General features: G+C 60.5%; 1 protein-coding gene across 4 annotated transcripts in view; it reads left to right on the forward strand.

Moving 5' to 3' along the window:
* ABR (ABR activator of RhoGEF and GTPase) overlaps positions 1-25,972 on the forward strand; it is a 37,747-nt gene that overhangs the window by 9,306 nt on the left and 2,469 nt on the right. Inside the window, exons 2-22 of one of the 4 annotated variants that reach the window (XM_030462183.1) lie at positions 3,445-3,629; positions 8,393-8,497; positions 8,950-9,135; positions 9,715-9,822; positions 10,487-10,547; positions 12,916-12,968; positions 13,099-13,239; positions 13,451-13,572; positions 13,696-13,861; positions 14,036-14,158; positions 14,233-14,308; positions 14,445-14,549; positions 14,999-15,073; positions 15,221-15,318; positions 15,422-15,553; positions 23,044-23,103; positions 23,239-23,348; positions 23,585-23,724; positions 24,220-24,354; positions 24,605-24,710; positions 25,766-25,913. In XM_030462183.1, coding sequence (XP_030318043.1) covers positions 3,445-3,629; positions 8,393-8,497; positions 8,950-9,135; positions 9,715-9,822; positions 10,487-10,547; positions 12,916-12,968; positions 13,099-13,239; positions 13,451-13,572; positions 13,696-13,861; positions 14,036-14,158; positions 14,233-14,308; positions 14,445-14,549; positions 14,999-15,073; positions 15,221-15,318; positions 15,422-15,553; positions 23,044-23,103; positions 23,239-23,348; positions 23,585-23,724; positions 24,220-24,354; positions 24,605-24,710; positions 25,766-25,913 — 2,435 coding nt within the window. Of the gene's footprint in view, positions 1-3,444; positions 3,630-6,222; positions 6,715-8,392; positions 8,498-8,949; positions 9,136-9,714; positions 9,823-10,486; positions 10,548-10,751; positions 10,920-12,915; positions 12,969-13,098; positions 13,240-13,450; positions 13,573-13,695; positions 13,862-14,035; positions 14,159-14,232; positions 14,309-14,444; positions 14,550-14,998; positions 15,074-15,220; positions 15,319-15,421; positions 15,554-18,453; positions 18,831-23,043; positions 23,104-23,238; positions 23,349-23,584; positions 23,725-24,219; positions 24,355-24,604; positions 24,711-25,765; positions 25,914-25,972 lie in introns of those variants that run through there. The other 3 variants (XM_030462184.1, XM_008495078.2, XM_030462185.1) reach the window with 3 other exon arrangements.

Raw genomic sequence — 25,972 nt, forward strand, 5'->3', positions numbered from 1 at the left:
CTCTGCCATCCCAAATCCTTCTCTGGATGCCATGGAGAGGAGAGGGGGGGGGAAGGCTGCTCGGGATGACCATATTTTGGGGGATGCAGGCAGGGTTCAGCCTTAATCACACCGGGGAAGGTGGTGGTGGCAGGGAGAAGATGCTGCTTGTGTTGAGCCAGCCTTTGGAGGAGGCCCGTGGAAGCAGGTCCTAGGCCAGCTCACGGATCTGTGTTGTCATGGTGAATTTTCACCCAGGCACCAGGAAACCGCTGCGTTTCCCCAAAACCTCGCAGGCTCCGTACGGGTGTTTGGTTCCGTGCGGGTGTTGTTGTGCATGTGGTGTTGGCTCCGTGCGGGTGTAACCAGTGGTGGGTTAGGATGAGTGAGCACTGAGGTGTGTGTGGGGGCAGGGAACAGCACGTGCCTGCATGGAAAGTGAGGAAAATGCCACCTTGAGCTGCTGTGATGGTGCTGTCACCCACAGGAGCCAGTTACTGCCCTGCCCATGCTGCCTCTTGGGGATCATCACACTGGGATTACCTCAAGCTGGACTTGAGAAGACGTGACAAAGCAGAAACATTATTTTCCTGAGGAAAATAGTTCCCTGTAGGGACACGTTCTTGACCCCCTCCTGGGCCCAAGTGCTATCCTGCAGGATCCCTGCCCTGGTGGGTGTCAGCATCCTGTATGCCCTCTGCACTGTGGGGCTGGATCCAGCTCAGGGTGCTGGGATTACCAGGCTGCTTTGCATGTCCTTGTCCCTCCAGAGTGGCTGCCTCCCTTCCCTTGGTTCCCACCCTTGGGGTGGAGTAGGAGAATTTCCACTGCTGCTAAAAAAACGGGAGCAAAAATAGCGCTGGGTTTTGGCACGGGCACAGGAACAGGAAGAGGCTGCAGGGGCAATGCAGCTGCAGGGATGGAGGCTGGTGCTGGGTTTGGGCTGTCTGGTGGCAGGAGCATCCCACAGGCAGGGAGACACAGGGCCAGCCGCTTTGTGTTCCTTCACCCAGCAATGTCCCCTTCATCTGTCCTGGCGGCTTAGTGGAGCTTGGTTCCTTCCCTGCTGCAGGTGCTGCGGGGAGGTCCCTCTGCCTGGACTCCCTGGGTGAGAGCTCCATAAATACTGCGTGGGTGGCACAACTGGGGCTGTGACATTGTGGCTCCATCCTTCCTCCTGCAAGCAGGACAAGGTCCCTCTCCCTTTTGGGACACTGCCTGTAGGTCTCAGCTTGGGTCTGGGACATTGACCTGCTCCAGCTGGGAGCAATGGCTGCTTGAGTGCCAGGTTGTTCCTGCATCCCCAAGGGCCAGTCCCTTCCCCCTCTGTGCCATCAATGCCACCTTCTTCCCTGTGTCGCTGCTGCTGTCACTTCCTAAGGTCCCCAGCTGCCTCATTAAAGCTGTGTTCCTCATTACCTTGCTGCTGAGCCACCCCAGCCTGGGTTGCCAGGTCTCCTGTAGTGCTGGTGCCACTCTGAGTATTTGTGTTGCCCACCCAATGGTTTGGCCCAGAGCTACAGACCTTGGCCTTGATGGAGGTGAGGTGATGGAGTCTGATGGCCTCCAAGTTGATGTTCCTGGTGAGGACTGTCAGCTTTGTCCCTTCTCTGCTGCCTTGGGCATACCTGGGACCAACCTGGTGGGGAAGAGTGTTTGAGTGAGGGGTTTGGGTTTCTCCAGGGCATCCCCAGCCTGGGGATGTTGCTTGGCTGGGTGGGCTCAGGGGACCTGCATGGGGTGGATGTCCCGGGGAGGTGGCCATCATGGGGAACACCATTGTTAATATATCTCTTGCTCTCTTGCTCCTGGCCCTTGATTGAAGACATCCCAGATGGGACCTATCAAAGGCAGGAGGGATGAGGGACATCCCACCACAAAGAGGCAGGACAGGGTAGAGCCAGGGAGATGCCCTTTCCTTGGAAACTGAGAAGCAGGGGGAGCTACGAGCTCTGCTATCCCTTTCCACCCACCTTGTTCATGCCCCGTTGGCTCCTGGGTTGAACAGGGGCTGTAGTGGCCCAGTGAGGGTGGAACCTCTGCCTCTGAGGGATGGTTTTAGCTGCCAATTGTTCGTGGAGCAAGATCCTAGAGGGGTTGTAGTGTCCTGGCAGAGTTGGGATGACATGGACCACCATTCAGGAGTGTCCTCCTTCCCAACCCTAAAGGCAGGATGGGTCCCTCCATCCCTTCCCAGCAGCACCAACAGCACTCCTGGCCTGAGCAGGCTTTGCAGCACTCTTTGATTTAAAGATTTATTTGCTTTCATTATGAAGCCAATGCATTATTAATGTGCTGAGTGGTGTTGGGAGTCAGGGGAGTCATTGGGTGGGGTGGCAGGGCCATGGGGGCACAAAGTGGTAGTGATGTGAGGTTTGATTTGGGATGGCTGCTACAGCCTCCACGTGCCCTGTCTTGGCCAGGGTCTCCCCATAATCTCACCACCGTGTCAGCCCTGTGGGGACATCTGTGGGGCTGCTGGGTGGGAAGGGGAGCCAGGGGCTGGCACAGGGTCACATTGGCCAAGCTGTGCTCACTGCCTATTTGGGAGCCACCATGGGGGTCTTGGCCACATGCTGTGGGTGGGGGTGCTGGGTGCACCCTGTGGCCGCCCCTGCCGCAGCCGGGCTCCCTTCCCCCTCCTCTTTGTCATCATCTCGGGGCTGCTGCAGCCGCCTCTTCTCACCGCCACCGAGCCGCTGCCGTTTCCATGGTAACAGGTTAGGATGTACCCCGGTCCCCTGCTGCACCCGGGGACCCACTGCAGCCCCCGGTTCCTACCTGGGGCTCTCCAGAATGGCTTCCCCTGGGCAATGGGGGTGGGGGGGTTGTAGGACAGTGTGGGACGTCCAAAAATAGGTGCTGGTCTGACGTGGTTGTGGCAGACACCTTCTGCCCCCACAGTGTGGCCTGAGCTGCTCACCCACCATGGAACTGCCACCATTCTTCTCCTTCTGAGGGGGGTGGTATTGTCCTCCATCCTGTAGAGCTGGGTGTCCTAGCACCCATTCCCAAGCTCTGAGGAGGATGGCAGGGGAGGATGGTGGTTGTTGCTCCTAGTCCAGCTCCATCCCTCCCTGGGGATGGCACAGGGATGGTGGCTGCTGGGCAGGCAGGACAGAGCCACTCGCATGGGGCTGGAGTGTCTGGCAGAGCAGCTGTCCCTGCCCAGCCGAAGCCCCAGCCGAGAGCCGATGGCCTCTCAGTGACATAAATTATGCAAATATAGGGAATTGTGTCGAGCAGAGGATACCCCGCAGGGCCAAGGATTCTCTGTGTGATGCTCTGCCTGCCTGAGCAGGCAGAATGCAGGCAGCTGAGGCTGGCAGGGGTGTGGGTATCGGTGCGTGGCCCCGGGTGTCACACACAGGGTCAGTCGCCTGCAGGTAACCACGGGCTGGGGTGGTCGTGGTGACCCTCGGCTGTCCCTGGATGCTCATCACCCCCCCTCTTTTCCCCTGGCAGACTTCAACTATGGTGCGGATGAGTACGATGCTGAGGGCAACGAGGAGCCCAAGGCGCTGCCGGAGGGCTCGGAAACCATGCCCTACATCGACGAGTCACCCACCATGTCCCCCCAGCTCAGCGCCCGCGGCCAGGAGAGCGGGGACGGGGTCTCGCCCACACCCACCGATGGCCTCGGCACAGGGGTAGGTGCTCGGGTCGCGGAGTTGTTCACCGGGTGTGGTTGAACCTAGGGCCTGTCTCGGTTGTGTCGGTGATGCTGTGACCGGAGGGACCTGTGACAGGGCCAGCCAAGGCCCTTTGTGCTCTTCTGCTGTTGTTGGGGAGGGTGCCACGGTGTGTCCCTGCCCCGTGTTGCTGTGCCAGTGGCAGAACCAGGAGGGCATGGGCTGGTCGGAGAGAGAGGTGCGGCTGCTGGAGCTCAGCTGGTTATGCGGGGAGCCGTCATGTCCCCAAGGTCCCTGGGGTCTCCTGGTCCCCGGAGCCCTTGGAGAGAGAGCGCAGCAGCTCCGCCGGGCTGCCGGCTCCATCTAGCGGCACTTGGGGACGAGCCATGAGTTGCGGAGGGACACCCTGTCCCGTTCCTCCCCCCACTTTTCTTCTGGGGAACTTGGATTTAAACCTTCCTCTCCTTCCCTTTTTCCGAGACCATCCTCGAGAAGCCCCTGGGATTTCTCCATGATGTTTCACCGGAGAGCTGCGAGGCAGGAAACCAGAAGGAAAAAATGATTATGGTTTTTTTTGGCCAGAATAAAAGTTTCCTTAAAGCCCGGGAGGGGTGGGGCTGCTGTCCCCACGAACATCGGGGCTGCCATTCCGGGGTTTGGCGAGCCGGGGGACTGACAGGAGGACGAGGCCGGGCTGGGAAACGTGAAGGGTTTTGGTTTGGTTTGGTTTGGTTTTGGGTTTTTTTTCCGTTTTTTTTGTCATGGAAAGAGTTAAGCGCCGAACCCGGATGCTGAAGCAGTGGAGGCAAGAGGTGTGGCTTCCTCCCCAGGGCCCCTGCGCAGCATCCTCCTCCAGGCACCCTGCGCAAGCCCTGGGGAGGGATAGAGGAAGGGGGCTGCCAACCCTCAGCCTGGGAGCCTGTCCCCCGGGCTCCTTGTCCTCCAGCAGGACGTTGGGCATAGCCCAGAGAGAACCTGCCCGGAGCCCCCTGATGCCGGGGTTTGATGATGTCTGGTGCTGTGGGTGATGGGCTCTGTCCACAGGGGCTGGCGGGGATGACAAGAGGGTGGCCCTGGAGGACCCAAGCGATGTCCTTCAGGGGCTGGTGGAGCAGGCTGGAGCTAGTCACAGGTGGTGAAGATGGCTCAGTTGGCACTGAAAGCATTTGGAAATGTTGGAGCTCAGCTCTGGCTCTACCTCTGTCATTTTATCTAGAGCTGCTTGTGCTGGGGCTTAGCAGAGCATGGTCTGAGTGCTGGCATGTGTAATCCTGTGTGTCCACCCTCACGATGGGCACAAGCCCACTGTGGCTGGTGGCATTTGGTGCTCACCCCATCACTCTTTTTTTCTAGTGAGGCAGGACTGATGTCACTGCCTTGTTGAGGTGTCACCTCCCAGCCTGGAGGCTGGAGGAGCTTTCTGGTGAATCATCTCTTCTTGCAAGCTCATGGGGCAGCTTGTGACCACGTCTGGGCCCTGCAGCTGCTGGGTGCAGACATGACACATCCCTCCTTTTCCCGCCTGGATGAGCACCAAGGTCATGGTGTGGGGTGGGACCCCAGCCCCTTCTGCTGGGTTTGGCACAGTGGATGAGGCTTGTTCCCCCATCTGAGGACCCAGCTGCAGTGGGCAGGGACCCAGTATCCTGGCGCAGACTCCTCTTAGCAAAGGCTGGTTACAGCCTGGGCAGTAGACACATGGGTGGCCATGGGCTCTGGAAAGTCCCAGTGTCTGTGTCCCTGCCCACTTCTCATGGGAGGAGTTTGTTCCAGGCATGGGGAGAAGAGGGGGCTCCTGTGGGCAGAGGACATGGACACTGGTTCCCCTTTTGCCTCTGAGGAGCAGAGGGAACTGCTGCAACAGCTCTTGCATTAGTGTCATCTCCTCCAGCCTGTTCTTGCCCCATTCACCAGGGCCCATGATGTCCCTCACAGGTGTCACACAACCTCTCATGTTTCTGCTCCCTGGCTGCCCTGGCACAGTTGGGCTGGGGCAGTGGGTAGGTGCCAGCACTGATCCCTGTGGGATGTGGAGCAGATGCTGTGGGAAGACGTGTGTCCCAGTTGTGTTGCCCTGAGGATCTGCTGGGTCCCTACTGGGCTGAGAAGGGGTCTGAGACCCTTCCGGGGGTGCAGGACCAGGTCATCTCATGGGATCTGATCCTGCTGCTGACTTCCGAGGTCACTCATGCTGGTGACAATCCCCACGATCCAGCTCTCTGCCTGCCCACGGGGGCATGGAGGTTGGGGGGGCACGGTGGGGGGGGGGCGATAGGTGGTCTCCCCTTGATGGCTGCTCTGCATGGAAAAGGGGGATGCGGGGTCAAGGCAGGAGCCAGAGGACCCCTTTCTATGGGTCTCTGGGCTCTGTCACCGTTGGGGGGGCCATAGGTGGACTCCACTTGATGGTTGCTCTGCCTGGAAAAAGGGGGTGCGGGTTCAGGGCAGGAGCCAGGGGACCCCTTCCCATGGGTGTCTCTTGGCTCTGCCAACGTTAGGAGAACCAGCTGGGGGGAGGCGGTTGCCGAGCGCCCCAGCCTTGACCACAGTCTGCCGGCGGAGCAGCTCCACCTCCAGCACCAAGAAATGCATTTCCTGTAGCGAGCGCGAAGGGCGGAGCGGCAGCGCTGGCTGTGGTGGCGGGCAGCGGCCCTCCGACACCCGCAATACCCCCCCGGGGCTGAGAGGAGCTCAGGGGAGACGCAGCCTGTCCCTCTTGTCCCATCGCGGCTGACCCCGGAGCTGCCATCGCCGCTGCTGGGAAGCGGCTGCGCAGCCACCTCGGGAGCGTCTGGCGTGGCGGCCGGGACGCCAGAACCGAGGGCCGGAGCTGGGGCTGGCGGGAGCACCGGGGATCCTATAATGGCTCCTTTCATCCCGCGGTCGTGGCCGGAGGCCAGGGCTGAGTCGGGCTGGGCCAGTTGGGCCGTGTGAGCCCCTCGCCTGGAGCCTGGCGGGGTCCCCTCTGCCCCCCTCTGCCCGGCCAGCCATGGAGGAGGAAGAGGAGGCCATAGGGTACCTGGATAAAGTGTTGGAGGATGAAGATGACTCCGAGCCGGGAACCCCCACCAGCCCCGGGTCACCGTTCTCGGCCGGCGAGAAGGTGGGCAGCAAGGACACCCTGCCCCTGTGATGGGAGGCAGTGGGGGGGTTGAGGGGCATCTTGCTGGTGCTGCTGATGCCCAGGTCTTAGGGCAGCTCCTGGGGTGGTGTGGTGGGTGTTGGTGGGGGGCAGCAGGAGCATCACCACAGCTCCATCGCCCACCCTCTCATGGCAGGGCTGTGCCAGGTGTGGGGTACACCCCTGGGTGCTTGTGCAGAGTGGGGTATCTGGCCTCCCTCCCGTGGGGTGCAGGGGCCATGTGTGCTGATGTGGGGGGGGGGCTGTGGGGCTCAGCAGAGCTGGCGCTGGGTGCTCAGAAAGGAGCTGGACCACACTCTGCCACTGCCCCACTGCATGGACACCAGCATCCCCCCTAAACAGCCCCAAACTGGGGGCTGTGGCCCTGAGGAGCCCCCTGTGCTGGCAGGCACAGCCCAGCAACCTTCAGTGGGGGTCCCTGGGTGTCTCCAGAGGGCTGGCATGGGGCTGGAGGAGAGCTCTGGCTCTGCTCTCCTTGGGGTCTCCTGCATGGGGCAGCTGCTGGACCCTACTTTAGGGTTGCTCCTTTGAATCACAGAGGTCTGACTGGCATGGTCCTGATGGGGCACCACGGGCCCTGGGCATGGAGAAGCCCCTTATCTCCTCAGCTCCCACGCAGGGCCCGGGTTGGGGAAGCAGGAAGAGCCCGTGACTAATTGGTGGCAAAGAGCCCGTGAGCTCTCAGCACACAAAACTGCTGGCCCCCCCCACCCCTGGGCACCCCTCTGCTGTGCTGGTCACCACAGCCTGGCCTGGTGGAGAGCCATGGGGTGGGTATCCTGGTGTGCATAGCAGCTTCCATGGGGGTTGGTGGATGCTGGAGAGATGCTCCTGTGTAGCCATGCACCCCCGAGTGTTTGCGGCTGGCAGGGACAGGTGGTGCAGACAGGGGCAAAACAGGACCAATACACCTCCAAAATGTCCCTCATGGCTCTTTGCCCAGAGCAACTGATGTCCCTGCTTGATCTCGGTCTGAGTGGCAAAGCTTGGCTCCTAAGTGATTTTTTTTAGGACCAAGGGTGTCATGGGCACAGCAGGAGCTCAGGGCAGTCAGGGTGCTGGGGTGTCCATTCTTGGGCACTGGCAGAGCCTCGATGAGGGTCCCAGAGCCCCCCAGCCCTGCTAAGCATTGTTTCATCTCTGCTGTCGGGGTTGGGCTGCTGGACCATCAGTGCTGCAGCAGACTTGGTCATGGGCTGAGCCACCAGAGGTTGGAGCACCAGCAGGGACCTGCCCCAGTGCCACCAGGCAGTGACCATTGGGGTGACACTCTCCGGGGTAAACCTCAGCAGGGGAAAAAAGGGTGGTGCTGGGTCACATGGCAGCACCATCCGTCACTAGGCATGATTTCACCCGGTGCCTCTGGACTCTGCCCTGGGAGAGTCCTGCCCTGCCTGGAGCTCTGCCAGTGGCGCTGGGCTCCTGGCCAGCCAGGGAGGGGAGTGAAGCCAGCACAGCCCATGGCTTCCCAGATGGCTCCAGCCTGGCTGTGCTGCCCAGTGGGCACGTGCCCGGCCCTTGCCATGGAGCTTCCCCAGCACTGGCGGGGACATGTACCCAGGCGGGGATCCTGGTGGGATGAGAGCTTTCCTCCTGTGCTGGTTGTTGGCTCAGCTGGGTTCCTTTACTTGTTGCACAGGGTGAGCGAGAGGCTGGCAAAGGCCTGGAGATGAGGAAGCTGGTGCTCTCTGGTTTCCTGGCCAGTGAGGAGATCTACATCAACCAGCTGGAGGCCCTCTTGTTGGTGAGCACAGCCCTTACGCTGGGAACCCCCTCCAGGGATGTCCCACACCAGGGGTGGGTGGGTGGATGGATGGGTGGGTGGGTGGGTGGATGGATGGAATAATTTCTTTCTAAACAGCTGCCCCAAGTCAGGCCCGGCCCCTGTGCTACCTGGAAGAGGGCAGATTCTCCCCTGCCCACACTGCCAGCGTGCCTGGCAGGGATGTATTTATAGCCCTGCTTCCTCTTGCAGACTCACTGGTCCTCATGGTGGAGACACTGTTGCACAATGCAGGGGTCACCACCACCACTGGGAAGTCTGAGGATGTATGAGCTGGGAGCAGCCCCGTGGTCCAGCAGCCAGCTGGGACCCATCCTGGACAGTCCCTCACTGCTGGCCCAGATCCCCCTATCCCTGGCATTCCCATATATGAGAACTCATCTTAAATGCTCTCCCTTCTTCTCCTTTGGCAGCCCATGAAGCCACTGAAGGCCACAGCCACTACGTCTCAGCCTGTCCTCACGCTCCAGCAGATCGAGACGATTTTCTACAAGATCCAGGACATCTATGAGATCCACAAGGAGTTCTATGACAGCCTGTGCCCGAAGGTGCAGCAGTGGGACAGCAATGTCACCATGGGCCACCTCTTTCAGAAGCTGGTATGTGTCTTTCCTGGAGCTTGCTCTGTTTGGAAGAGGAGTGCTGGGGAGATGGAGCATCATGCTCCATGCTGACACCCTGCCATGTGCTCACCAGTGTCTGTGGGACTTGTTGCATCCCTCCTTGCAGCAGCTGCTGCTGCCTGCCTGAGCCCTTCTGTCCTGGGATGGGGTTTGTGCAGCTTCTGTGCCCCTCACCACAGCGGGGACACTCACAGCTGGTGGGTCCCTGGGGCAGGCAGGAGCCCAGGTGTGTGGGTGAGAAGCAGGAGGTCACTGCCTGTGGATGCTGCACAGTGGTGGCCCCCCAGGGTCACATCCTAGCCATTTGTTACCTCTCTGCTGGATTTTGGAGATTTGTGGTAGCCCAAGGCTGGGTAGGAGTCCCACCATCCTGCTCCTGGTAAGGGCTGTCCCTGCAGGGATGAGAGTGCAGCCCACCAGCTGTCTGTGGTCCAGCAGTGTCCTGCTGGAAGGGGACAGCCCTCAACAGTGTCCCCTGGGCCCTGCCTGGCCCTTCATGTTGTTGGGGGGCTTCAGCACCCCAGTGGGTGCCTGGCTAACACCCCCTCCCTGCAGGCCAGCCAGCTGGGGGTCTACAAGGCCTTTGTGGATAACTACAAAATCGCACTTGAGACGGCAGAGAAGTGCAGCCACAGCAACTACCAGTTCCAGAAGATCTCAGAGGTAAGATGGGCTGGTGCCAGGAGGGACAAGGCTGTCCTGGTGCAGGACAGACAGCATTGTTCCCACGGCAGAAGCCACCACACGTGCCCCGTGGAGATGCTTTCCTTGTCCTGGGGATTGTTGGGGACCATCCCAGGGGTAGGGCCATTGGTGACCTCTGGAGTGTTGTGACCTCTGGGTGTCATGGGCTTTTCCCCTCAAGCTCAGGTCAGGCTTAGCCCTCACTGCTGATATTTCTGGGATGTCAGGGCAACCTGCACCCGCTTGCCACATCCATTGAGCTCATCTGCTGGGTTCCCCTATAGAAACTGGGACCTGAGTGGCTGCAGCCTGGCTCCTCTCTCCCTCCAGCCCCTCTGCCACTGTGCTGTTCATCTTGGTGGGACCTCCTCCAGGCTGGGTGTCTTCCTCCAGGGTGTCCCTTGGGTCCACCACATCCCATCTGCTGTGTGCAGGCACTGCTGCTCCTGCCCAGGGAGAACCCCAAACAGTCCATACCTCCACCCCCCACCCTTGCGTGCCCCCCCAGATGGCCAGGCTGGGGCTGGGGGGCAGATATCAGGATGCAGGAAAGGTGGAGGAGGACCTCATGATCTTGAGCAATGATCTCTCCCCCCACCCCAAGCCCCCCGTGGGCCGTGTTGATGGGCCTTTCCCTCCTTAGGAGCTGAAGGTGAAGGGCCCCAAGGACTCGAAGGAGAGCCACACGTCCGTCACCATGGAGGGTACGGCGGGCGCCGGGGTGGGTAGGGGGGACTCAGCCTTTTGTGTGCCTGCGGGACCGGTGCCGGTGAATTACTGAGCAGCTCCCGTGAGCTCAGCCCTTTGTGCTCTGGTGTGCGGAGCTGGCGAGGAGGTGTGGGGGGACGGGACACACACGCAGCTCTTTAGGATGCTGGGGGCGTGCAGCAGCCCCCCACCCCCTGCCCACCCCCTCCTCCCCGCCCGCTGGCTGCGCCGGGAGCCGTGCTGAGGGGCCGATGCCGCGCTGCAGCCGGGCTGAGCTGCCGCGGGAAGGCAGAGATGGCTGCGTGGAGACGGGGTGGCTGCCATGGAAATCCTCCTCGTCGTCCGGCTCTGCTGTAACTGCACCTACGGTGAGGCGAGGGGGGGGCGGCTCCGAATTTGGGTGCCGATGGGGAGCGATGCTGTGGGGATGCCGGCCCGGGGCTGGCTGTCCTTTTTTGGGGGGAGGTGGAGGCTGCGTCGCGCTCTGCAGCCTGAAGTTGGGAGTGTCTTTGTTCCAGGCTCTATTGAATCATCTTGGCTCCGGCACACGCGGCCACGCGTTCGCCTTTCCCTCTGGAAAAGGGCTGGTGCTGGTGGTGGGACGTGGGGGGGACTGGTGCAGGTGGGGGGGACCCGCGCTGTGCCCCAAGGATGGTGATGGAGGGGGGTCCTTGTTTCTCTGCCGGAGGTTGTGAGCATCATAGGGCTGGAACACAGCTTTCTCCGTGGCTGGGGGAGGAGAGGCACTGGGCATCCCTGCAGGCTGGTACTTGGCCCCGTGCAGCCTGCTTGGGGGCCCCAGGCAGGCAGAACTGTGGCAGCAAGGAGCTGGTGGCTTTTTCCTTGTGCCAGGATGTCCTGGAAATCCCTGGTTCTTTGCAGGTGCCTTTAGTGATGGGAGAAGGAGGATCCATCCTCCACATGGGTGAAATGTGGGAAAGCAGAGGACATCCTGCCTGCCCCTGCACCCCAGAGTAGGGTTCTTGCTGGCTGCTGCATGGAGAGCGGCTCTGGTTTTTACCCACTGGTAGGGAGCTGTGGGGGATGCAGCCTCTGGATCAGGGTCCAGCCCTGTGTCCTTGTGTCCTGAGCAGAGCCCCTCCTGTTCCCCAGGACTGGGGGTCCCTCTCTCAGGACTGGGTGCTGCCTTGTCGCCTTGCCGCCTCGGGGGAAGGGATGGGAGCCTGTCAGAGCAGGGTGGGGGCAGGTGTCTCCTTTCCCTCTTCTCCCCTCTGGCTCAAAGCCAGGCCCTGCTTGGCTCTGGCAGTTTGGGGTAGTGCAGGCATCAGCCTGGCTGTAAGCAGCCCCAGGAGCTGTGCGAGTGCTGGGAGCAGCGCTCTCGATGTGCTCTGTGCCTTCACCTGCCCAAAGAGCCAGGGGAGAGCAGGAATGTCCATTGGCTTGGGATGAAGACCTGGCTCTGAAGACCTCCTGTAGGGGCTGGTTTCCAGCCGACAGGGTGTAGGGTAGGAGAATGGAGGTGTCTGTGCCCCCTGTGTGGGGCAGCTCTTCCCCCCTGTCTTGGATGGAGCGTTAAGTCATGGGGGGCTGTGGGGAGGGAGTACAGGGCAGCAGTGTTGGGATGATGCCTTGGGCCCTGCTTGTTCTGTAGGTGGGGGTTCTGCTGCTGCTGGAGCAGCTTGGACTCGTTCTCCTGCACCCAGGTCTGGCTGGGGTGGGGATATGTTGAGTGTCCTGTGGGGTGGAAGAGCCCAGTGAGGTCAGGGGAGGGACAGACCTGCTGCTGAGCCAAAAAGGAAACTGAAATAGCTGCTGGGGGTGAGGAGCAGCTCTTCCGCTCCACAGCCACCACACAGCCTGGGGACTGAGCTGGCACTGCCCCTGGGGAGGTCCTTCAACTCAGAGGTGGATGCGGTGACACAGACATGGTGGGGATGTCCCAGCAGGCAGGGCAGAGCCATGTTCACAACCCGTGAACCCGCAGAAGGGAGGAGGACATGGTGGCTGGTTTGGCATCCCTGTTGTGCCCTGTCCTGGGGTGGTGACAGACCTTGCTGATGTGGGGCTGTGGCTGGAGCAGAGAGCACCGTGCAGGAAGTACCACGTGGCTCATGTGGGGTTGTCACACTGGTGGGGACCCTGCAGGCACCTGCACTGCTGGCAGAACATCTCAGGTGCAGACCTAAAATCAAGGTTAAACCCCATGGTGGGGTCTGCCCTTGCCCCACACACCAGCCTGTGGTTTCTCCTGCTCTTGGCTCAGCTGGACACAGGGCTGTGGCATTGAGCCTTGGCTCCCTGCTGCTCTTGGCAGGAACAGGATGTGGGGCTGGCACTGGTGGGTAGGAGAGGGGCTGGGGGTCTGTCAGAGGGTGGCTGCTGATGTGTCCTCTCTCCCTGCAGCACTGCTGTACAAGCCCATCGACCGGGTGACCCGGAGCACCCTCGTCCTGCATGTGAGTGTGATGTGCCTGTTGCTCCTGGGGACCCACAGCCATAGCAGATGCTATGGGGAGGGTTCCAGGGTGGGTGCTGCAGGCAGGGCAGTGTGCTGGGGGCCACTCATCTGTGCCTTTTCCCTTCCAGGATCTCCTCAAGCACACCCCAGCCGACCACCCCGACTACCCACTGCTCCAGGATGCCCTCCGCATCTCACAGAACTTCCTCTCCAGCATCAATGAGGACATTGATCCCCGAAGGACAGCAGTCACCACCCCCAAGGGGGAGGTAAGCCAATGGGGTGGGCAGTGCTAGGGCTCCTCTAGAGGCAGTTCTGGGTGCAAGATTAGGGCTCTACCTGGTTCTTGCTGCTTGCTGGCACCCTGCTGAGTGTACAGGACTCAAAATAGCACCTGAAGGATGTGGTGTTGGTGGCTGAGCCACAGAGAGGTACAGGACCATCCATCCCTTTTGGTTTCTTTGGCCTTTGTTCCTGCAGACCCGTCAGCTTGTCAAGGATGGCTTCTTGGTGGAGCTGTCTGAGGGCTCACGGAAGCTGCGGCACGTCTTCCTCTTCACTGATGTGCTGCTCTGTGCCAAGCTGAAGAAGACAGCAGTGGGGTAAGGAGAGCAGTGGGCATGGGGAGGGGAATGTGTCACAACCCTCTGTCCTCCAGCCGGCTGGAGGATGTTCTGGGGAGGGGGGTGGTCAGGCATCACTCAGTGCCCACGTCCTGGCCACAGGAAGCACCAGCAATACGACTGCAAGTGGTACGTGCCCCTGGCCGACCTGGTGTTCCCCTCACCGGAGGAATCAGAGCACTGCCCACAGGTCCATGTCATCCCTGACCACGAGCTGGAGGACATGAAAATGAAGATCTCAGCCATCAAGAGCGAGGTGCAGAAGGAGGTGAGAAGAGGGTGAAGGTTGTCAGGGTGGGGTGTGGCACCTGCTGGTGGGGTGGGTGTAGGATGGGGTGGGCGTTACATCTGCTGCTGGGACGGGTGCCTTCCTCTGGGTAAGGGAGAGGACACAGGGGCCAGGGGAGCTTGCAGAATTCTCCCCTCTGCTCCCCACCTGCAGAAAGCCAACAAGGGGCAGAGCCGGGCCATCGAACGCCTCAAGAAGAAGATGTTTGAGAATGAATTCTGGCTGCTCCTCAACTCCCCTGCCATCCCCTTCCGCATCCACAACCGCAATGGGAAGGTGAGGAGGGTGGGCTGGGGGTCGGGCTGGGCCCTGCCTGTACATGGCAGGCTCCATCACCCTCTCTCTTGCAGAGTTACCTCTTCCTGCTGTCATCTGACTATGAGAGGTCTGAGTGGAGAGAGGCCATTCAGAAACTGCAGAAAAAAGGTAAGTTTGGAGCTGCGGAGGCTCTGTTAGGGCCCTTGGGATTACAGGGGTGTCCTAGAGGATTGCAGCTTGCTGCTTTCTGGTCCCATGCCCAGTTCTGGCTGTGTTCCTCTGACGGTCCTCTTCTGTCTTCTAGACCTCCAGGCCTTTGTCCTGAGCTCGGTGGAGCTGCAGGTGCTCACAGGATCCTGCTTCAAGCTACGAACTGTCCACAACATCCCGGTCACCAGCAATAAGGATGGTGAGCATCTGCTGGACATCTGGAAGATGCCGAGGAGGAGTGGCAGGGTCCCTGGCTGTGCAGGGGACAGCCACCCACCAGGTGGCACTGCTGGAGCAGAGTTGAGCTCCCAGGCAGAGCTGTCCCAGCTGCAACGCGTGGCCTTTGGGGGTCTCTCCAGCACCCCCATGGCTGGGCAGGACCAAGGTGTCCCCAGGGCATGACCCAGGCAGCCCTACTGGGAACCTCCCCAAGGGCTCTCCAGCCACAGGAAAGCTGGGATGTGCAGCAGGGGTGATTGGCACTGGGGTATACATGCTCTCTCCTGGACCTTAGGGACGGCCCTTCAGGGGTTGGAGATATTGGGGTGTCACCTCCTAGCTCTCACTGCCTTGGGGACAGCCAGCCTGCACGCTGGCCCCGGGGTGCAGGAGGTGGCCCTGGTGCAGCCTCTGCTCTCCCCACCACAGATGATGAGTCCCCTGGGCTCTATGGGTTCCTCCATGTCATCGTCCACTCCGCCAAGGGCTTCAAGCAGTCTGCCAGTAAGTGTGGGTGCCCACCCTTGCTAGGAAGGGCCAGTGTGGTCAGAAGAGCTGAGGTCCAGCATGTGGCCCTGCTCTGCCCACAGTGGTCCCCTGGGAGCTGGTGGGGATGTTCCTTGGGTGCTGAGCTGGTGTCTGCTCCCCCAGACCTTTACTGCACGCTGGAGGTGGACTCATTTGGCTACTTTGTCAGCAAAGCCAAGACCAGGGTTTTCCGGGACACCACTGAGCCACAGTGGAACGAGGTGAGAAGAGGGTGGGATGCAGATCCCACCCTTGCCCTTCCAGCCTCAGTTTTGGGGCTGCTCTGGGGTGCTGGGGCTGAGCCACCCTTCCTTTGCTCCCCAGGAGTTCGAGATCGAGCTGGAGGGCTCCCAGTCCCTGCGCATCCTCTGCTACGAGAAGTGCTATGACAAGACCAAGCTCAACAAGGACAACAATGAAATTGTGGACAAGATCATGGGCAAGGGGCAGATCCAGGTATGTGCTGGGGCTTTTGGGTATCTTGTCACTCAGCAGTGGACCTCTCTGGAGCCAAGTTTCCTGAGGTAGGAGGTGCCTGGCAGCATGAGCAGGCAGCTCTGGTTTTGGCAGCAGGATACAGGCATGCAGAGAAGGGGTCAGCACCTGCCCCAGGTGCTTTGGGTGTGCAGCCCCCTGTCCCTCCCTGCCAGCTGTCACTGTCCCCTTCTGCCACCATCTGCCTCCCCTGTGCCTCCATCATCTGCTGTTATGGCAACAGGGGTTTCCAGGGCAACAGCTGAGCCACCTGATTGGTGGTTGTCAGGCAGGGAGGATGGAGGCCCGGGGTGCCCTGAGATGCTCCCAGGTGAGCAGTACCCAGGGAAATGGAAAGGGTGTGGGCAGGCAGCCCCCAGGCCCCATATTCCCCCAGAAACCACCTTGGCCAGGCTGCAGGGACACCTGGAGCGTGGGGACAGTTTGGGATGGGTGTGCCCCTTTGTTTTCCTGGGAGGGGAAGCCCCAGTCTGGCTGCTCCCCCCTGTGCTGGGGACAGCATCACTCCTGGACACAGCCTCAGCCCAAGGCCACTTCAAAGGCCCAGAGCTCCTTTCCCTGCTCCGTGGGAAAGTGGCTGAGGGCAGGTCCCTGGGGAGCAGGGAGCAGCACGGAAATGCTGCTGGGAAGGGACACTGTGGGTGGGTGGCACTGCACAGGATGCCAAGGCAGGGGCTTGGTTTCACCAGCAGCTGGTCGTACCTGAGATCACCCTCTGGGCTGCCCTCTGCCCCCTGGAAATGGCAGGGGGGTTGGGAGGGTGGCAGTGGGCCAAGCAGGAGGGCTGGGGCAGGGAAGGGGCTCAGTGTCTCCTGGGGATCAGCCCAGCTGTGCTCTCGGAAATAGCCTGGGTCAACAAACATGAGTCACGCTGGGAGATGCAGGGGTTGGGATGGGGACAGCACAGTTTGTCCCCGCCGTGTGAAAGTTGTGGGGGAAGAAAGGGAAAGCGAGGAGGCTCTGGAGCTGCTTATCCCAAGGAGGACCTGGCTGGACAGAGTGGGCTGTCCTGCTGTCACCCAGAGCCACGGCTCAGCCCTGCCCTAGGAGTGGGGTGGGTGTTGGGGAAGGGATGGAGCAGCACAGCTCCAGGCAAGACAGGCAGCACTGCTTGTGGGGCTGTGGGAAAGCCCTAGTGCTGCCCCCATGCCCTCTGCCCTGAGCTGTTTGGGCAGAAATGCTGCCCTGGATGGTCCTTCCCCCAGGTGATTGCTGGGCTCATTACGAGCTGCTGCTGGTTCCAGTTAGCAGCAAGAGTGGGAGACATGGAGGCACGGGCATCCAGCAGCTCTGGAAAAGGCCTGTGTTGTATGTTGAGGTTGTCAGGATGGCCAAAATCCCCTCCCAGCAGCTCTGTGCCCACTGCCCATCCCTAATCTGACAGCTCAGGCACGTGCGTCAGTCACCAAAGCAGCTTAGAGGCATCAGGGAGTGAGGTCAGTGTGTGAGGGGGATGCTGCAGCCCCTCTGTGGGGAGCAACAGGGGCCTCCCGAAGCTCTGGGGGTGCCATGGGTGGGTGCCATGTCCTGCTGGCACAAAGGACTTGGCTGGGTCCATGGAGGGGCTGAGGTTGGCACCAGCTTCCTCTCAAGCATCCTGGCAATGAGCCCCAAGGGGTCTGTAGTGTGGCAAGCATTACATCCTTACCCCAAGCCCTGTCTCCGTGGCTAGCAGAGGGCTGGATACCTTGTGCTACACATGCCCTGGTGGCCTGCTCAGTGGGAAGCTGCATCTGGTCATGGGGACTGCTCATTGCAGCTCCCAGTTGGCATTAGCCCTGTTTTGTTGTTGTTAACCCCATTTTGTGTGGGGTTTCCAAGGCTGAAGTGTGCCATGGTTGGGATAGAGTTGCTGTGGGGGGCTCATGTCCCCTTTGGGGGGGTTCATATCCCTGTCTCTGCAGGGCTCAGCCTTGCTCTGAGCTGTCCCAGTTGCTCCCAGCAGGTGGGCTGTGTTTGGTGGGTGCTGGCAGGGGCACCTGGTGCTGTGGCAGGGTGACAGGCAGGTGCTAGGGGTGAGCAGAGGAGGCAGCAAGTGCTTGTGCCCGTGTTGCAGAGGGGGAAGGCTGGATCTGTCCCCATGTGCCCTGGGACTGGCGAGGAGATGGGCAGTGGGTGCAGCTGCACCCAGAAGGGTGTTGAGGCAGGATGGAGCAGCCCCTTCGCCATCCCCTGATGGATGCACCGGGGGGATGTGGCTGTTGGAATAGAGCCTGTGTTGTCATGGGCACTGTGCCTGCCGTGCCCGAAGGGAATATCTGCCTGGGGAGGCTCTGGAGAGGGTGATTGGTGGTGTTGGGGCTCCCCGGAGCTGCAGGGATCCTCAGGGTGACCCCATGAGGACTCAGGAGACTGCTGAGAGCTGGGCTGGGGGGATGTGCAAATCGCCCTCCAAGCCTGCACCTCGCTGTATCTGCTGCTTCTCACAGGCAGGGACCCTTCCAGGACTGGGGCACCAGGCAGAGCCCTGCCTGCACCCCATCTCCTTGCCCCTGGCAGTGGGGCTGACAGGAGCCAGGGCAGGCTGAGGAGGGAGGGGGTGTTGGGGGGGTTGCTTAGGCCTGATAGGAGACCCCAAAACTCCCATCCTCATGCCCCTTGCTGAGACCCGGAGATGCAGCCTGGCTGCTCCGGGACTGCAGCTGCCAACAGCCGCGATGGCTCCAGGGCTGGAGCTGGGAAGCGGATAAGGGATAACAGTGGATAAGGGCGGATAACAGCAGATAAGGCTGGGGGTGGGGGGTGGGGAGGCTGGGCAGCCCCTCCAGCCGTCCCGAGCGGTGGCAGAGCGAGAGTTAATCGCGTGGGGGCCGCCGGGGGGGGGGGCTGCCTTTGAGTCACTTCCTCGCAGGGGGAGGGAGGGAAAGAGAGAGGGAGGGAGGCATTTGGGGCTGCCGAGCTGCCTCTCAGCCTGGCTCACACCCTGAAGATGAGCCCTGCCCGCTCGCCTCCCCCTTGCCCCAGCCGGGCTCCCCTCGCTGGCCCCCGCTGACCTTCCCCACCCCGAGCAGAAGGGATGTGGGTGCTGTCCTAACGCAGCCCCGGATACCCTCGTCTCCTCTCCCTGGAGCTGAAGCTGTTTGTGGAGATGACGGAGGTGCCGGCGGAGCCCGATGGCAGCCCCGGGCCCGTGGGCGAGCGGCCGGAGCGCGGCGTGGAGGAGCCCGAGGGGAAGCGTCCCCCCAACACGGGTGCTCGGCTGTGGGGCAGGGTGCGCAGCAAGCTGCTCCGGCAGAAGGTGCCTCTTGGGGTTCAGGGAAGAGGGGGGGGATGGACACGACAGTGGTGGGCATCAAATGGGCTCTGGGATGGCTTTGCCAGGCTCTGCTGTGTGTGGTGGCTTTTGGGCTGGTGGCTTTGTGGGGTGGCTCTGATATGGGGGGGTTGTGTTGCTTGTGGGGAAAGGGGTCTGTGCATGGAGCAGAGGGTGCTGTTTGGGTGCTTTGGAAGCTCTTAAAAGCAGTTAGCTGCCTGCAGGGTGCTGTGTCCACTTTCCCCTCCCCTCTGTGTGCTGGGGGAATGGGGGGGTCTCAGCTGTTTGCACTTGGGGGTCCTGCAGAGGGGAATGGGGGAAGCACCCCTGCCCAGTTCCAGGGCTTACCCACAAGACAGCAATGCTTATGGGCCGGCTGGCTCTGGGTTTTCTGGGGTTCTGCAGCACCCCCTCTTGCAAACCTCACACCCTGGACCCATCCAGGCTTCCCTCAGCTTGCAGCATGTGCCACAGCCACATCAACCAGCACTGCCCATCTTTTGTGGAAGGACAGAGGGCAACAGAGGTGACAAGGGAGGGGGACAGCACCATCACAGGCTGCCCATGAGCTCCTTTGGTCTCAATGGGGGGGCTCTGGGGGTTTCCCTGTGTGGAGTTCCCCTTGCATGGGGAGTTGCTGGCTCAGGGCTCAGCTGTGACTGCAGGCAGGAGCTGCCTGGGCCCATGGGGGTTCATTTTAGCAGCCACGGGGCTGAGGTTTGGTTGGCAGCCGGGCTGCCTGTGACGCAGAGGCATTAACCTCAATTCTGTGCCGCCGCCGCTACCGCGGAGAGGATTAAGGGGTGGTGAGGGCTGTGTGAGGAGGCTGCTGCTGTTGCTGGGTCAAAACATGAGGGGGGTTTGTTTCCCAGCCCCATGCATCCCCACCATGTCTGTGGGCTTCCCTGCTCACTGCCATCTGGGAGCATTGGGGCTGCAGGGGTAGGATGTGTCCCTGGTGGGGCTGTGCATGGTCCTGGCGTGCCGTGGCTGCCTGTGGTTTCTCAGGTCACTTTCAGACAGGGCTGTGAATCACTGCTTTTTGGGGGGGCTGTGCTTTGCCATGGGCATTGCTGGTGCAGGGGCTGCTCTGCCCCACATCATGGAGCTGCTCAGGAACTGCCTGTTCCCTGGTGAGGGAGCTGCTGGTGTGGAGGTCTGGTGGGGGCATTTGCTTGCTTGAGCTGGGGCAAGCACCAGAGCCCAGGCTGGGGTGTCCACGAGTGCCACGCTGATGGGAAGTGACCTAGGTTGTAGCAGCTGCCCTGGGATCCTGCTCCCCAGGGCCATGGTGGAGATGGCCTCACCAGCTGAGTCATCAGTTTGCTCCTGATGGCTTCATCCCAGGCTGATGGTTTGGTGACCTCATAGGCGTGAGGCACGGGGAAGGGACATGCCCAGCCTGGCAGCCCCTGCCCTGCTGCAGCATCCCTGTGCTTAGAGCTCTGGAGAGATGCCATGAGGGTTTGGAGCCATCCCAGCTCCTCACCTGGGAGCCCTGGGGACCCGGTGCTGCCTGTGTCTGTCTCTGCTGCCAGTGTCTGCACAGAAGCTGTATCCATGGTGCTTATCCTGGAGGTGTCTTGAGGACAAAATCCTAGGATGTGGCCTTGTCAGAGGCAAGCAGCAGGCAGGGACTGCAGGGGGTGAGCCCTAGCAGGAGTTAGGGGATCCCTCTGCTACTGGATTCTCCCCAGGATGCACAAAACATGTGGGCCTCTCAGGATGCTCATCACCTGCCATGCTGCTGCCTTTTTCTCTGCAGCCTGGGGCCTTGTTCAGCAAGTAAACAGCTTTGGATTATTTGGGAAAACAGGATGATGGCACAGCCCTGTGGATGGGAGCAGGGGGTGTTGCACCTCCCCATGGATGAGGGTGGCACTGCAGTGGATGCTGGCCTGGGCATGGATACTGCTGGCATTCCCTGTGGATACAGGAGGGAGCAGCCCAGAGAGGTGCTGCTGACCTGGCTGAGTACTTTTCCTCAGCACAGGCTGTTGTTTGAAGCTTGCTGATCCACTGAAGAGGAGCTGACATCTGGGACAGCAGCATGTCACTTGTGCCATCCTGCACAGCACTGGCAGGGGTTCCCCAGGTCTCCTGGGCCAGCAGTTCCACTGGCCTGGGATGTCCCTGCCTCCTGCTGGAGCAAGGCAGCTCCTTTTGGAGAAGGAGAAGGAGATGGTGGTGGTAACTGAGATGGGGTGTTTGCCAGTGCTGTGTGGGCAGGAGCTGCCTGTAATTCTGTGGGTGGATGCTCCTCTCTGTCCTCCCACACTGGGAGATGGAGCATCTGCTGTGGCTTTGCTTCCTGCGGGCAGTGTGGCAGTGATGTCTCTGCTGGGGGCTGCAAGGGAGCTCAGGTTATTGGTGCCAGCTAAACTGGCCCAAATTTGGGGCCATGATGGCTGCTAGATGGGAAAAATTCTTCCCAGTCTGGGGCAAGCAGCTGCAGGGAGGTGGTGTGCTTGGGGTAAGGTCCATGGTGCTGGCAGCAGCCAACCTGGCTTTTATTAAATCTTCCTTCAGAGCCCTGCTAAAGCCCTTGCAGGTGTGAGCTGCCAGGGCTGTCTGAGTCAGTGGCAGCCATGGGATGGGGTCAGTGTATGTCGTGGTTGCAATTAAACTTGTGCTGCAGAAAGGAGAAGCTCCTGACCCAGCTGGAGGGCAAATGGCTTCACTGCTGCTGCCTGGGACTCACAGGGCTGGATATTACCATGAACAGGACCAGGGTGAAGGGATAAAATCCTCATGGGACAGGTACTGTGGTGGTGTTGGCCATGGTGGGTACACGGCAGCACGATGGAGGGACCTGGCACTGTGGGAGGAACTTGGAGCTGGAGCAGCAGAGCTGGGGCTGGCAGTGGTCTGGCTGCAGCTTCAGCCTTGTGATCCAGTGTCCAGAGATGCTGCAGGGCCCCATGGGAGCCCAAGGCAGCTGCAGCCTTCTTCCTCTTCCTCCTCCTTCTTCCACTGCCATGCCACAGGGTTGGTGTGGCACTTGCTGGGCTCTCCCGTGTGCCAGGCTGGGATGTGTCAAGGGTCATTCCAGGTCAGAATGGGCTGTCCTGGATACTGCAGCATTTCAGGCTGTGCTGCAGACCACAGCTTTTCCCATGGCACCACATTGCTGAGGAGCTGCTTGGGCTCACCACGACACAGGGATGGACATGGGGTGATGCCACGGTGCTGGGTCTGTGCTGAGAGCCAGGGCAGCTTGGGCCTGTCCCTGGGAGTGTGGGGTCTTGGTGTGTAAGGAAGGACATGAGGGTCTGTAAGGAGGGGACATTCAGTGGCTTCCACAGGCATCCAGAGGCTGGGGCAGGGGAACAGTAGCTCCATAGCAGGAGCAGCATCTCTGGACATCTTTGTGCTCACCCGAAGCATCTCCCAACCCAGCAGCTTTAGGAAACTCCTGTGTCCTTGAGGAGTGACCCTGCACACTTGGCACAAGCTCTCCTGGCAGCTGCACACACATGGCCTTGGGGAGCTCCCACCACCCCCTGCCAGCTCCTGCATCCCATCCCCTTCCCCAAGGGGACATTAGTGCCGGGCTCTGCCCTGCTGCCCGCCCTGTGCATTACGGGGATCGATGAGGCCGGATCAATACCACTAACTGGAGACTGAAAAACCCTGAAAGGCAACTGCACCCACATGTGCCCAGCCCTGGGGCCCAGCACCCACCACAATGTGTGCCAGGGCCTTGGGAATGCCAGCCCCTTGCCACAGCAGCCAGGCACTGGGGCAGCATCACCGAATCCCCTGCTAGCCCCAAAGCTAGAAATAGCGGAGCCCGTCATTCCCAGGGGTTATAAATAGCCTTGGCTATGGGGAGATGTTGTTTTTCTGTATGGAAAACGCTGCCCTAGTTCTGTTTCATCAATCTGTTGCCAGAAATAGTCCTGATTTCTTGGAAGTTTCATGCTGCTTGGGTGTGGGTCAAAGCACTGCCTCGTTGGAGCTTGAAGGGGAACCATGTGAGGAGGCTGAGCCCACCCAGCTTCGGGGTATGGCCAGAAGGACCCCAACCTTCCCCTCTCCATCCTCCTGCCATGGGCAGGACATTGCCAGGGAAGAGATGTCCTGTGATTGATACCATCTGTGGTTTGAGGGCTTTGGGGGCCACCAAGCTGTGGTGGCAGCAGGGCTGGCATGGGGCTGTGTCCCTGTGGAGCTCACACACCATCTCTCCCCACAGCTGGACCCACAGGCCGTGCAGACCAAGAACTGGCACATGGATGTGATTGAGATGAATGGGGTAAGCAGGACTGTGGGGACCCACAACCCTCGTTTTGATGGCAGCCCCTTCCCTGAGGCTGGGCCGTGCCCTTGTGTGACACAGAGGTGATGGGCCAGGGCAGGGCTGCTGGGACTCATCCCCTATCTCTTGCAGATCAAGGTGGAGTTCTCCATGAAGTTCACAAGCAGAGACATGAGCCTGAAGAGAACCCCATCCAAAAAGCAGACGGGTGTCTTCGGGGTCAAAATCAGCGTTGTGACAAAGTACGTGTGGGGCTGGGGGACTCGGGGGACCTGCTCCATCCTTGCACCACACCCCACTGCTCCCACCAACACTGAAGAGCTCAGCTTTTGCTCTTTGCTGGAGATTTGCCTGTTCCTTCAGTGGCCCCATCCTGCCCACCCAAGCATGACTGTCCTACCTCTGGGTCTGCAGGGCTGAGCTGGCCACTGCGGGGTCTCTGGGGACTCTTTACTCATGGCTTCTCTCCCTGAGCCAGGCGGGAGCGCTCCAAGGTGCCTTACATCGTGCGCCAGTGCATCGAGGAGGTGGAGAAGAGGGGCATTGAGGAGGTTGGCATCTACAGAATCTCTGGCGTTGCCACTGACATCCAGGCATTGAAAGCTGTCTTTGATGCAAGTGAGTGTCCCCTGGGGATGGCTGTCCTTTGGAAGCTCTTGGCCTGGGAGGGTTTAAAGAGACACCCCCACCCAGCCCCCTGCCCTGCAAGCCCAGGGTCTGGTTAATGCACTACATGTGTGCAAAATGTGCTGGTGCATCCAGGAAGGGGCTGAGGAGGAGGGTTCAGCTGGGAAAGAAAGCTCCCAGAGGTCTCAGTATTGTGGTGTCTCTGAGCTGCCTCCACGCCTGGCCAGCTCCTGGGAGATACTGACTCAGGGCAACATTGCAAATGGATTTGCAAATTGTTCCACATCCTCCTGCCCAGCCAGTCCCACCTGGTTGGGCTTTTCCCAGCTCCAGCCTGGATAAACTGGGCTGTGAACTCAGCAGTGCTGTCCCTGCCCTCCAGCCAGCAGCCTGCCTGGATAGCTGGGGTGATGGGGGGGGGGTGGTGGTGGTGGTGTTGGAACCTGGAGGGGATGGAGATATCACGTGGGGGTGCTCTCTGGACAGATAACAAGGACATCCTCGTCATGCTGAGTGACATGGACATCAACGCCATCGCTGGCACACTGAAGCTGTACTTCCGTGAGCTGCCCGAGCCCCTCCTCACTGACAGACTCTACCCCGCCTTCATGGAGGGGATTGGTAAGGGCTCAGGGATGGGGAAGGGAACAGTGTCCAACCTTGGCTCTGGGATAAGGAAATCCTTCCCAGCTCAGCCCACTCGGTCCTGGGTGTCCGTGATGGCTCCAGACCAGCTTGGGGCTCGTCATGCTGCTCCCCAGGGTTGGCCACTTGTGCCCTGGCTGCAGGGAGGTGTGGTCCTGGTTGGATCCCACTGCTGCATGAGATGTCACCAGTCCCTGTCCTGAGCCTGCTTCCTCCTTGTCTCCAGCCCTCTCAGACCCTGCTGCCAAGGAGAATTGCATGATGCACCTTCTCCGCTCGCTGCCTGACCCCAACCTCATCACCTTCCTCTTCCTGCTGGAGCACTTGAAAAGGTAACAGCTTGGCTTGCAGCTCCAGGGGGCTTCAGCACAGAAGGGGAATCAACTGGGAGCTCTGCAGTGTCCCCTTTAGTGAGATGTCTGAGTGCTGCATCCCTTCCCACGAGGCCAGCAGCAGCCCCTGCAAAACAAAGTGCCATAACCCCTGTAACTTGTCTGCAGTGGGTGGCCAGGACCCAGGGACAGTCAGGTCTGTGGATGTGTCCCAAAGGTGCAGGTGACACCCCGTGTTGCTCGTCCCAGCACAAGTGCAGCAATGGGTGGTTTCCCAGGTTTTATCTTGCTCCCAATGAAGCCCATCCAAACCTGGGGATGGGCAGTTCTGGGGCTCACTGGGGGTCCCAAAACTCATGGAGGGCACAGTGCTGTGGTGCAGCATGCAGAGCCTGGCCAGAGTTGTCCACGAGTTTGGGACTGAGGCTGACTGCTCATGTTACTTGCATCATGAAGCATGTTTTTTTCTTTCTCTGGTTTGGCTAAAACCAAACAGAAAAAAAAAAAAAAAAAAAAATTGCTGCTGGGGGCTGGGGAAGGAAAAAATCCATTTCCATCCTGAGAACTGGGCACAGCCAGTTCCCACATCTGCTCCCCTGGCTGGGGCTCAACCCTGCAGCCTGTGCTGGGGAGCACAGCTGCCTCCTAACATGGCAATGTTGTGGCCCTGGTTCCCTCTGTGAGGGCTGGTTGGGGTCCCAGGGGGTCGGAGGGGTAGGGAGCCCTGGGGAGGGGGGTTGGTGTGGAGGTCCCTGTGCCCTGCCTGGGGCTCTGGAGGGATGGAGGCCCCGCAGCACATACACATGGGCTTGGTCACTGCCACATCACACCCGGGGCTCTCGGCCAGGTCCCGCGGCTCCAGCGGAGGCCGTGAAGGGGGCAGAGCTCCCTGCCCTGCACCTGGGTTTGCTGGGAGCTGTGAAGGGCAGTGGCAGGCTGGAGGTTCCTCTCTGGGGTGGGCAGAGCAGTGCTAGCCCCCCCCACATCACCCTGTGGGTGCCCTGTGCTAGAGCAGTGTTAGGGGCTCACGCTCCCTCCTCTCATGTACCCCGCAGGGTAGCTGAAAAGGAGCCTATCAACAAAATGTCTCTCCACAACCTGGCCACGGTCTTTGGGCCAACGTTGCTGAGACCTTCCGAGGGGGAGAGCAAGGCACACCTCACCCTGGCCTCTGACATCTGGTCCCATGATGTGATGGCCCAGGTAAGGTCCCTGCTGGCAGTGTGGGGCTGCAGCCTGCATCAGTACCCGTGGGGTTTACC

Source organism: Calypte anna, chromosome 19, assembly GCF_003957555.1.
Source record: "Calypte anna isolate BGI_N300 chromosome 19, bCalAnn1_v1.p, whole genome shotgun sequence".
NCBI classification, from domain to species: domain Eukaryota; kingdom Metazoa; phylum Chordata; class Aves; order Apodiformes; family Trochilidae; genus Calypte; species Calypte anna.